Source organism: Takifugu rubripes, chromosome 5, assembly GCF_901000725.2.
Source record: "Takifugu rubripes chromosome 5, fTakRub1.2, whole genome shotgun sequence".
In the NCBI taxonomy this organism is placed as follows: domain Eukaryota; kingdom Metazoa; phylum Chordata; class Actinopteri; order Tetraodontiformes; family Tetraodontidae; genus Takifugu; species Takifugu rubripes.
Window position 1 is genome coordinate 13,717,479 of NC_042289.1, and position 11,646 is coordinate 13,729,124.

Here is an 11,646-nt window from a genome sequence, read left to right on the forward strand (position 1 = left end):
AAGACGTCCCACTTGTTTTCCCAGAAGAGGCCGAGCCGCGTCTGCGGGGCTTCTGACATTTGCGTGGCTCCACCCTCGGTGAGACGGGTTCTCCGGTTACAGTCACGCTAAATGTGGTGCGGAGCGGCACCATGTGTCGTCCATCAACCTCCGGGAGCAGAACTCTGAGGACACCGTAGGCGATAACCTGACAAGGAAGCGGACAGATGAGGCACCTTTGCTGGAGGTTGCTAACCGTAGCAACGAGCCGTCCAAGGTTAGCGAGGACGCCGTCAGCCTTCCCTTTTAGTTCAGTTCGAGCTCATCGAAGTGAGTCTGCACACCGGCGGAGTGCAGCAGGGATCAAATCTCGGCCCATTTGGTTTGAATTATAAAGAGGAAATAAATCTGATATCGACCGCAGAATGAAAAGTTGGAGTTTCCTTTTTTTAACACAGATTTTTAAAGTGATTTGCAAACTTCTGGGGTTCGTTTAATCCAGGGAAAAGTTGTTAGGTTTAGAAGTTCCTCACCCTTTTCTGCTCAGTGTTTTGACCTCAAAGCAGAAGGTTTTGCATTTTAAAGTGATGGATCCCACGAGTCCGAGTGAGACGTTGTGCCGACATCTGTTTGAATCTGGTTAATCCCAGCAGGACTTGGAGGATGAGCAGGTGGTCCCGGTGGTCAGGGTGAAGCTAAAGGTCACGTTACTCAGCAAAGCCACAAAATCCTGTTTTCCTGTCAGAAAACCAAACTTTCACATTAACTTTGTTTCCTTCTGTGTCAGAGTCTCCACAGATGAGCTTCAGAGCGTCTGGATCAGGTGGAGCAGGATGGAAGTCGTGTAAAAATAGTGCTGTAGGATCATCACCTGCCGCCTCTGACATGTTCTTATTACCGTTCCGGGTCTCGTCCCTGAGCTGCTGTGAGATATTGATAATTGACATTCAAATAAGGTGACATTACCCAGTTTGGAAGCTGGGGTTATCTTCAGAGACACATTTGTCAGGATAAAAGGAGCCTCCTCCTCCTGCTGCCTTCACTTTGAGACGTGAAGTCCGCTGACCGACGGCAGAGGTGCTGAAAGTCCTGCAGAATCTGTGGTTTGCTTCCTGCAGTCTGACCTCTGGTAGGTTTCACTGATAACAGGTTCGTCCAGTTTTTGTTGAAGCTGTGCTCCTCACAGTGACCTTCAGGTCCTGACATGAGCAGCGACGCAGAGATGGCCCAGTACGGCCCGGCGGCTGTCTACCTCCGCAAACCTGAGAAGGAGCGTTTGGAGGCCCAGAACCGCCCGTTTGACGCCCGCACAGCCTGTTTTGTCCCCGATGCTAAGGAGCTGTACGTGAAAGGCATCGTGCAGAGCCGAGAGGGCGGCCAGGTCATCGTGAAGACACAAGCTGATGAGGTACGGTGGGACCACCGACCCGAAGCTTCAGCACCTTTACACCTCTCCGGTTCCTCGTGATATGTCCAACTCTCCATTACATTTAATTAGAGAACGACTCATTAGCTGCCTGCTGATCTGCTGGTGCTCCACAGGGCTCAGCTCTGGGCCCGGCTCATGTTCTTCCTTCATGCAGGACAAATGGTGATTGAATATACCTTCGATGTTTTTCTAGACCGTGAAAGTCAAAGAGGAGGACTGTCTCCCAATGAATCCGCCGAAGTACGATAAAATCGAGGACATGGCCATGATGACGCACCTCAACGAGCCGTCGGTGCTGTTTAACCTCAAAGAGCGCTATGCCGCCTGGATGATTTACGTGAGTCTTAGCAGACTTTCTGTGTCTCCCTGCGTCTGAAGCTCATCACGTTCAACCCTGCAGACCTACTCGGGGCTCTTCTGCGCCACCGTCAATCCCTACAAATGGCTGCCGGTCTACGACCCCCAGGTGGTGGCGGCCTACAGAGGGAAGAAGCGGATGGAGGCGCCGCCTCACATCTTCTCTGTTTCTGATAACGCTTATCAAAACATGCTGACAGGTGAGGAGAGATCTGTCACCTCGTTGGCAATTTATTTAGCTTTTAAAAAAACCCGCAGGTTTCTCAGTTAAATGTTAAAGTCAGAGGGACAAAATCCAGTTTCCAAAGAAAAATGACGAGTTTAATGCAACAGGTGAGATGAAAGCACTAAAATAATGACGCTTCTTTTCTTCATCTCTGCGTGACCGTCAGATCGTGAGAACCAGTCTGTCCTGATCACGTGAGCCACCTTTTAACCCAAACACTTGTGAATCAGTGAGAACATGGATTATCCGTTATTGATTGATTGTCTTCAAATGTCTCCCAGCGGAGAATCTGGTGCAGGGAAAACCGTCAACACCAAACGTGTCATCCAGTACTTCGCGACAATCGCGGTTTCTGGTGGCGATAAGAAGGAACAATCTGGTAAAATGCAGGTAAACCCCCCCCCAACTTCTTTAGCATAGAGATTGTTGTTGAGAACCTCCAGTCGCCTGATGAGCCTGGACGTGTTTTCCAGGGGACGCTGGAAGATCAAATCATTTCAGCCAATCCACTGCTGGAGGCTTTTGGGAATGCCAAGACTGTGAGGAACGACAACTCTTCACGCTTTGTGAGTGGGAGACCTTAAAGGACTCGTCTTAGAACACTGTTCTGTCCCTCTGAGAAGATAATATTTCTCTGGAGTTCAGGATTTCAGCCGTTAATCCACCTTTTGTTTGCTTTTGCAACCTCCAGAAGTCCTAAACTTTGTTCTCTTGCAGGGTAAATTCATCAGGATTCACTTCGGAACCACAGGAAAACTGTCGTCCGCTGACATTGAGACCTGTGAGTTTGTTTTCCTCCTTCAGAAAAGCTGATTGTTCCAAGACAACCTCAATAATCCTCACACGTGTCTGACCGCAGACCTGCTGGAGAAGTCCAGAGTCACGTTCCAGCTGTCTGAGGAGAGGAGCTACCATATCTTCTACCAGATTATGACTGGACACAAACCCGAGCTCATAGGTAGGACAAGAACGTTTGGTTGGAAGCTCTTGAGGACCAAAACTACAGTTCTTCTCTTCCTCTCTGCAGAGATGCTTCTCATCACAACCAACCCCTACGACTTCCCCATGATCAGTCAGGGTCAGATCTCCGTGCAGAGCATTGACGACAAAGAGGAGCTGTTGGCCACAGACGTGAGCGGCCTCTTCTGTCACTTCCTGCTTTAACTGGCGCTCTTTAATAGTCGATCCCTCGTGGACAGATGGCCACTGACATCCTGGGCTTCACCAACGAAGAGAAAGTCTCCATCTACAAGCTGACGGGTGCAGTGATGCATTATGGGAACATGAAGTTTAAGCAGAAGCAGCGAGAAGAACAGGCGGAGCCGGACGGCACCGAGGGTGAGATGAACCACTTTCACCGCTTTGCTCTGGTGGAGATGTTCTGAACGAATCTTTGCCGTCTGCCTCTCAGTGGCCGACAAAGTGGCCTTTCTCATGGGCCTGAACTCAGCCGATTTGCTGAAAGGCCTCTGCTACCCTCGAGTCAAAGTGGGGAACGAATATGTGACCAAAGGTCAGACCGTCCCCCAGGTACTGTAAAAAAGAGGCGACGGTGAGAAAATGAGCAGCATGAATACAGAAACATGAAGGAATGTGGATGTGTTACAAGTTATTGGAATCAATAACGTGATTGCAGCTAGATTTATCTGAACCGGATCTGCTTTAGTCCCAAACGTTTCCATGGTGACGAAGGTTTGTCTCAGGTGACCAATGCAGTCGGTGCTCTGGCCAAGTCCGTGTACGAGAAGATGTTCCTATGGATGGTGATCAGGATCAACGAGATGCTGGACACCAAGCAGCCCCGGCAGTTCTTCATCGGAGTGTTGGACATCGCTGGGTTTGAGATATTCGATGTGAGCTTTGCTCCGGCAAACATGCTCGCAAACATCCGCATTTTAGTCTTTAACTGCTTCTTCTGGTCCCAGTTCAACAGCATGGAGCAGCTGTGCATCAATTTCACCAATGAGAAGCTGCAACAGTTTTTCAATCATCACATGTTTGTGTTGGAACAAGAAGAGTACAAGAAGGAGGGGATTGACTGGGAGTTCATCGATTTTGGGATGGATTTAGCCGCCTGCATTGAGCTCATTGAAAAGGTAGGATCCACGCCCGGCATAGTAGCATCTATTTGTGAGCTGCAGATGATAACTGAGATGATTTCAACAGCCAATGGGGATCTTCTCCATCCTGGAAGAGGAGTGCATGTTCCCCAAGGCCACAGACGTTTCCTTTAAGAACAAACTCTACGACCAGCATCTCGGGAAAAACAACGCCTTCCAAAAGCCGAAGGTGGTCAAAGGCAAACCCGAGGCTCACTTCTCTCTGCTTCACTACGCCGGCACGGTCGACTACAACATCTCCGGATGGCTGGAGAAGAACAAGGACCCGCTGAACGAGTCTGTGGTGCAGCTTTACCAGAAGTCTTCCATCAAACTGCTGGCTGTGCTGTATGCTTCGTTCTCCGGTGCAGAAGCAGGTAGAACATTGCAGCCTTGACTCGAAGATTCGCTCCCACCAGGAGCCCACCTGTCACCTTTCTCCTCTGCTTGGTAGACTCGGGTGGAGATGCTGGAGGCAAAGGTGGAAAGAAAGGAGGAAAGAAGAAAAGTGGCTCTTTTCAAACGGTGTCGGCAGTTTTCAGGGTACGAAGCTAAAAGTGTATATTTGGTGACAGATGGGTCAGAATCAGAACTTCAGCTCAGTACTCTCGACCCCTGATGTCCTGCAGGAAAATCTCGGGAAACTGATGACCAACCTGAGGAGCACCCACCCCCACTTTGTGCGTTGCCTGATTCCCAATGAGTCCAAAACTCCAGGTACCACGCGACCCTAACTGTCCAGCAGCAGTTAGACCTGTGTTGCCTGACCTTGACCTCCCTACAGGGATCATGGACAATCACCTGGTCATTCACCAGCTACGCTGCAACGGCGTGCTGGAGGGAATCCGGATCTGTAGGAAGGGCTTCCCCAGCAGGATTCTCTATGCTGACTTCAAGCAAAGGTCACTTATTTACTTCCTTCAACAGTTTTGGAAAAGATCTTTCTGTAACTGGAGGTTTTCTCAGGTCCAACACGAATCAGGAATGTGGAGAGATGTGTTTGTGTCGAGAGGATTAAGGTTCGGATTACGTGTCCTTGTGGTCTTTAAAACAGGTACAGGATCCTGAATGCCAGTGCCATCCCAGAAGGACAGTTCATCGATGGAAAGAAAGCTTCTGAGAAGCTTCTGGGTTCGATCGACGTCGACCACACACAGTACAGATTTGGCTCCACGAAGGTGAGCTTTTATCTTCAAAGCAACACTGTGGTGGACTGGACACAGCAGTTCGGCGTTGTTGCAGGTTTTCTTCAAAGCTGGACTCCTCGGAACTCTGGAGGAGCTGCGAGATGAAAAACTAGCTTCTCTGGTGACCCAGACTCAAGCGCTCTGTCGTGGTTACGTCATGAGGAAAGAATTCAACAATTTAATCGCACGGCGGTAAGTTGAATAGGAAAGTGTCGCCCCAGACGTCCCCAGGACGCGGCAGCTGAAATCGGTCCGTCTCGCAGGGATTGCGTCTGGATTCTGCAGTACAACTTGCGCTCCTTCATGAACGTGAAACATTGGCCGTGGATGAAGCTGTTCTTCAAAATAAAGCCGCTTCTGAAGAGCGCGAAGACTGAAAAGGAGATGGCAACCATGAAGGACGACTTCATCAAGTGTAAGGACGATCTGGCCAAGTCCGAGGCCAAGAGAAAGGAGCTGGAAGAGAAGATGGTCTCTCTTCTGCAGGAGAAAAATAACCTTCTCCTTCAAGTGCAGTCAGTGAGTGTCCCAGTGAAAGAAGCCACCAGACCTGAGAGGTCTCGGACCTTCAGCTTTCTTATCTGTTCTCTTTTGCAGGATTCGGAGAATCTCTGTGATGCTGAAGAGAGGTGTGAAGGCTTGATCAAGAGTAAAATCCAGCTGGAGGCCAAACTCAAAGAGGTGAGCGAGAGGCTGGAGGACGAGGAGGACGTTACAGCCGAGCTGACGGCCAAGAAGCATAAGCTGGAGGATGAATGTTCTGAGCTGAAAAAAGACGTCGATGACCTGGAGATGACGCTGGCTAAAGTGGAGAAGGAGAAACATGCCACGGAGAACAAGGTTGGGGGAGTCTTGGCCGACGGGTTTTCTGTCCGGTGGGTCGTCTTGAATTTTTTTGTGTCTGTCTGCAGATGAAAAATCTAATGGACGAGCTGAGTGGTCAGGATGAGAACATTGGCAAACTGACAAAGGAAAAGAGAGCCCTTCAGGAAGCCCATCAGCAGGTTCTGGATGACCTTCAGGCTGGGGAAGATAAGGTCAACACCTTGACCAAAGCCAAGTCCAAACTGGAACAGCAAGTGAATGACGTGAGTATCTGTTGCTGCCGGGAAGCAATGGCCATGTTTGGCATCTCACATCACTGTTTGATTTGCCACCAAGCTTGAAGGTTCACTGGAGCAGGAGAAGAAGATTCGGATGGACCTGGAGCGAGCCAAGAGGAAGCTGGAGGGAGACCTGAAGATCACTCAGGAGTCTGTGATGGACCTCGAGAATGACAAACAGCAATCTGAGGAGAAGATTAAGAAGTGAGGTCACTTATGCAGATGTGATGTTCTCTTCCATCAGTCTGCATCAGCCTTTGAGAGAAGCAGCACGCTAGCAGCACGCCGATCACCGATGACGTCGCATCTTCTGACGTCATTTGTCTTCTTGTTCCAGGAAAGAATTTGAGAACAATCAGCTGCTGAGCAAGATCGCAGATGAGCAGGCGATGAACAACCAGCTTCAGAAGAAGATGAAGGAGCTTCATGTACCCACATCAAAGTGCTCCCTTTAACTCCCAACATTTCTGTCGTGATGCTAAAATCCTCGTTTGCAGGCTCGCATTGAGGAGCTGGAGGAGGAAGTCGAGGCCGAGCGAGCCGTCCGTGCGAAGATCGAGAAGCAACGTTCCGACCTTCTGCGAGAGATCGAGGAGATCAGTGAGCGTCTGGAGGAGGCTGGAGGAGCCACCACCGCTCAGGTCGAGATAAACAAGAGGAGGGAAGCCGAGTTCCTGAAGCTGCGACGCGACCTGGAGGAGTCGACGCTGCACCACGAGGCCACAACCGCTGCGCTGCGCAAGAAGCACGCGGACAGCATGGCGGAGCTGGGCGAGCAGGTGGACAACCTCCAGAGGATCAGGCAGAAGCTGGAGAAGGAGAAGAGTGAGCTGAAAATGGAGATCGACGACTTGAGCATTAACATGGAAAACGTCGCAAAAGCCAAAGTGAGAAGTCCGAGTGTGAAGTAAAAAGGTTACCGATCCATTCAATCACACGTCACGCGTGTTTTAGGTCAACCTGGAGAAGATGTGTCGCTCACTGGAAGATCAGCAGATGGAGCTGAAGACCAAGAACGATGAACACATGCGTCAACTTACAGATGTGATCAATCAGAGGGCTCGCTTCCAAACTGAAAACGGTACTTTAGAGACATTCTGTTGATTCCACCTGATAAACATCATTTAATGCAATGTTAACTAGCACAAATACAGTTTTTTCATATTTAATTCTCCATTTTTGCCCCTTTGTAGCCGAATTTTCTCGACAAATGGAGGAACGAGAAAGCCTCATCTCCCAGCTGACGAGAGGGAAGCAGGGATTCACCACACAAATCGATGAGTTGAAAAGGCTCATTGATGAGGAGTCAAAGGTAATAACAGCCCACTTCCTGTCAGGGTGCTGAGGCCACCTGGCCCCCAGCTTCTGGATTTACACCTCTTGTTGTTGGGACAGGCGAAGAACGCCCTGGCTCACAGTTTGCAGTCGGCCAGACACGACTGCGATTTGCTTCGTGAGCAGTTTGAGGAGGAACAGGAGGCCAAAGCTGAGCTGCAGCGGAGTCTGTCCAAGGCCAACAGCGAGGTGGCGCTGTGGAGGAACAAGTACGAGACGGACGCCATCCAGCGCACCGAGGAGCTCGAGGAGGCCAAGTACTGATGGCATAATGACATTAAACGAGGTGAATTTCAGCTGTGGTGCTTCTACGTTGTTATTATTGAGTACGTTCTCAACAGGAAGAAGCTGGCTCAGCGTCTCCAGGAGGCTGAGGAGCAGATCGAAGCCGTGAACTCCAAGTGCGCCTCGCTGGAGAAGACCAAACAGCGTCTCCAGAGCGAGATGGAGGATCTCATGGTGGACATGGAGAAATCCAACAGCATGGCCGCCAGTTTGGACAAGAGACAGAGAACCTTTGATAAGGTCAACTGTCAGAACCTCTCCCTCTTTAAGTGTGAGATACTTCTGGCTGATGCTCCTGTGATTCCAGATCCAGGCTGAGTGGAAGCAAAAGTATGAAGAGTCGCAGGCGGAGCTCGAGAGTTTGCAGAAAGAATCTCGATCTCTGAATACCGAACTTTTCAAACTGAAGAATTCATATGAAGAAGCTCTGGATCACTTGGAGACCATGAAAAGAGAAAATAAAAACCTGCAACGTAAGTGAAAGTCCATTAGATCAGCACCGTCGACGCTATTCTGAGACTAAAGTCAGCCTGATGTTTCAGAGGAGGTGTCAGACCTGACAGAGCAAGTCGGTGAGAGCGGAAAGACGATTCACGAACTGGAGAAGTTCAAGAAGCAGGCAGAGACCGAAAAATATGAGATGCAAACGTCACTGGAGGAGGCAGAGGTACAGAAAAGTAGAGCCAAATGATGCTGAAACCAAAGTACAAATGAGTTACTCAGACGTCTCTGCAGGCTTCCGTGGAGCAAGAGGAGTCAAAGATCCTGCGAGTGCAGATGGAGTTCAACCAGGTCAAGGCTGAAATCGACAGGAAGTTGGCAGAAAAAGACGAGGAAATGGATCAGATGAAGAGGAACCACCAGAGGGTGATGGAGTCCATCCAGGCCACTCTGGACGCTGAGGTCCGGAGCAGGAACGATGCCCTGAGGGTGAAGAAGAAGATGGAGTGTGACCTGAATGAGATGGAGATTCAGATGAGCCACGCCAACAGGCAGGCAGCTGAGGCCCAGAAACAGCTGAGGAACATCCAGGGACAGCTGAAGGTGCGTGAGACTGGGATTAGCATTAGCACATTTCAGCTAACAGTCGTCTTGTCTTATCACTCAGCTGTAGCATTGAGGTTTTTAGCTCCCAGGATCTAAATGAACCACAAGGACAAGTATCAGCAGCAGACAGAAGCCACTGGTTGGGTGGACAGAAGCCTTTTAAACATCTCTGAAACTCTCCTCAGGATGCCCAAATTCACCTGGATGACTCCACAAGGGGGCAGGATGACATGAAGGAGCAGGTGGCCATGATGGAACGCAGGACAGCTTTGTTGCAGGCTGAGGTTGAAGAGCTTCGCGCAGCGGTGGAGCAGACGGAGCGCAGCCGGAAACTGGCTGAGCAGGAACTGGTGGACGCCAGCGAGCGGGCGGGTCTGCTGCACTCGCAGGTCGGTAGAGTCGCCAAGTTCTTTATCGTAAGGTGACAGTCTAACCTGAAAACATGTCTCTAAACTCAGAACACCAGTCTCCTCAACACCAAGAAGAAGCTGGAGTCTGATATAACGCAGCTTCACTCTGAGATTGAGGAGGCTCTTCAGGAGGCCAGAAACGTAGAGGAGAAAGCCAAGAAGGCCATCACCGACGTGAGTGGCCCTCAGCATGGTCTTCATCCCCATAACAAAGGACATTTAACGCTCCTCCTGTGGCTCCTCCAGGCCGCCATGATGGCTGAGGAGCTGAGGAAAGAGCAGGACACCAGTGCAAATCTGGAGAGGATGAAGAAGAACCTGGAGGCCATCGTCAAGGACCTGCAGCATCGCTTGGATGAGGCAGAAAACTTGGCCATGAAAGGGGGAAAAAAACAGCTTCAGAAATTGGAGGCCAGAGTTCGTATGAATGAACGTTAAAACAGGAAGTGGGTATTTTACAGGTGAGCAACTGTTCCTGTTCCTGTGGTTCCTGCAGGTCCGAGAGCTGGAAACTGAGCTCGAAGCGGAGCAGAAACGTTGTTCAGAGGCGGTCAAAGGCGTACGCAAATATGAGAGGAAGGTCAAAGAGCTGACTTATCAGGTGACCCGTGACTCTCGTCTCCTTTTTATTGTCTGAACTGACCGACTGAAGACGTTCTTCCCATCGTTCAGTCTGACGAAGACAAGAAAAACAACATCCGTCTGCAAGATTTGGTGGACAAACTTCAGAACAAGATGAAGATCTACAAGCGACAGGCCGAAGAAGCCGTGAGTGAAGTTTGACCTGCAGGACGCTGCTGAAGATCCGACCTGATCTGCCTGATTTTGACTGACTGACTGGTTGCTCTGCAGGAGGAGCAGAGTAACGTCCACGCCAGCCGATTCAGGAAGGTCCAGCACGACCTGGAGGAAGCTGAGGAGAGAGCCGACACGGCTGAGTCGCTGGCCAACAGGATGAGAGCCAAGAGTCGTGAGATCGGGTCCAAGGTAGGACAGGTGGCTGATATGGTGATGATGATGATGATGATGGTGGTGATGATGATGGTGATGATGATGATGGTGATGATGATGATGGTGATGATGATGGGGATGATGGTGATGATGGTGATGATGATGACATCAGTGATCACAGCTGATCCATCAACTTTGGTGTGTTTTCCAGGCTCAGGACGGTAAAGTGGAGTAGCTGAAACTGGACCCTGGAGGAGGAAACAAACATTATGTTTAGCGTTAGCATTAGCGGTTAGCGCTGCTGCCTCATAGTGAGACGGTTTGACCTTTGGTTCTGTGTGTTCCAGCTTCCCTCCCATATTTTAAGTTCACAAACATTTCTTTGATTGGAGACTCTAAACTGGCCCTTTGGTGGGAGTGTGTCCAGTTTAATTTAACATCAGCAGACTGATCAAAACAGGTTAATGTGTTTGATGTTCCTATATTTCTGTTTCCAGAACATTGACATCAGATATTCATGAATAAATATCTCCTGCTCTCACTACTGTCTGAGTTGTGAATGTTTGTTTTATGTTAAGTTGCTCTGAGCTGATTAAACAGAAAGTTTTCCTGGTATAATTTTCCTTTATAAAGTGCAGAGGTTGACCAGCAGGTGGAGCTGTGGCCAGAGATCTCAGATACGTTCTCGTCGTAATCAACCTCCGTCCTGCAGGGGGCGCTACAGGTGTCAAACCTCTCGAGACGTTAAGACACGTGAAGACGCTGGACATTTGACCCAGTCGATCAATGCAAGTCTAGATTTGTTGACAGGTTAAAGACAAACATCAAAGCTCGATGCCGTCACAAAACAACAAAGGTTCTCCAGCGTGAACAGGAACACTGAGAGAACCATGAAAACAGACGTCCCAGACGTTCTCATCGTTCAGTCTGACACGGACAAAAAACAACATCTGGCTGCAGGATTTGGTGGACAAACTCCAGAACAGGATGAAGGTCTAGAAGGGACAGGCAGAAGAACCAGGACCAGGATGGGAACTCACGGGGACACTTTCAGACACTTTTGTGTTCTACAGCTGCTGTGGGAGGATGTGGGTTGGTGAAGGTTCTGGTCTGGGTCTTTGTGTGTCCTCCAGCCGTCCTGAAGATCCTGCAGGATCCAGACCTGATAGCCGCGCTGCGCTAACAGGAAGTTATCACTTCACTCGACACTGTATTTATATATTTTTATATATTTACCG

The 11,646-nt window shown here is 49.7% G+C and overlaps 1 protein-coding gene across 2 annotated transcripts; it reads left to right on the plus strand.

The window, feature by feature from the left end:
• The first annotated feature begins 31 nt into the window (after positions 1-31).
• On the plus strand, positions 32-10,949 carry LOC777984 (myosin heavy chain, fast skeletal muscle). Of its 2 annotated transcripts, XM_011604325.2 has the most exons (39): positions 1,184-1,387; positions 1,602-1,745; positions 1,809-1,965; positions 2,158-2,185; positions 2,273-2,381; positions 2,465-2,557; positions 2,709-2,772; positions 2,851-2,949; positions 3,019-3,122; positions 3,191-3,329; positions 3,403-3,521; positions 3,695-3,844; positions 3,917-4,087; positions 4,158-4,467; positions 4,545-4,633; positions 4,720-4,807; positions 4,875-4,992; positions 5,145-5,268; positions 5,333-5,469; positions 5,541-5,796; positions 5,875-6,117; positions 6,189-6,365; positions 6,439-6,584; positions 6,718-6,808; positions 6,878-7,267; positions 7,335-7,461; positions 7,574-7,692; positions 7,776-7,972; positions 8,057-8,240; positions 8,308-8,473; positions 8,543-8,667; positions 8,736-9,044; positions 9,233-9,436; positions 9,506-9,631; positions 9,704-9,874; positions 9,954-10,058; positions 10,130-10,225; positions 10,310-10,444; positions 10,620-10,949. In XM_011604325.2, exons 1-39 carry the CDS (start codon positions 1,184-1,186, stop codon positions 10,641-10,643), a joined length of 5,838 nt encoding a protein of 1,945 aa, XP_011602627.2. In that variant the 3' UTR covers positions 10,644-10,949. The 2 variants fall into 2 exon arrangements, with proteins under 2 accessions (XP_029691938.1, XP_011602627.2); XM_029836078.1 differs by having other exon boundaries at positions 32-1,387; positions 2,851-3,122.
• The last annotated feature ends 697 nt before the right edge of the window (positions 10,950-11,646 follow it).

Coding starts and splice junctions, on each gene's coding strand:
- LOC777984 (XM_029836078.1), top strand. CDS start 1,184: ATGAGCAGCGACGCAGAGATGGCCCAGTACGGCCCGGCGGCTGTCTAC. Junction 7,268..7,334: donor AAAACGTCGCAAAAGCCAAA/GTGAGAAGTCCG, acceptor CGCGTGTTTTAG/GTCAACCTGGAGAAGATGTG. Junction 7,693..7,775: donor TCATTGATGAGGAGTCAAAG/GTAATAACAGCC, acceptor TTGTTGGGACAG/GCGAAGAACGCCCTGGCTCA.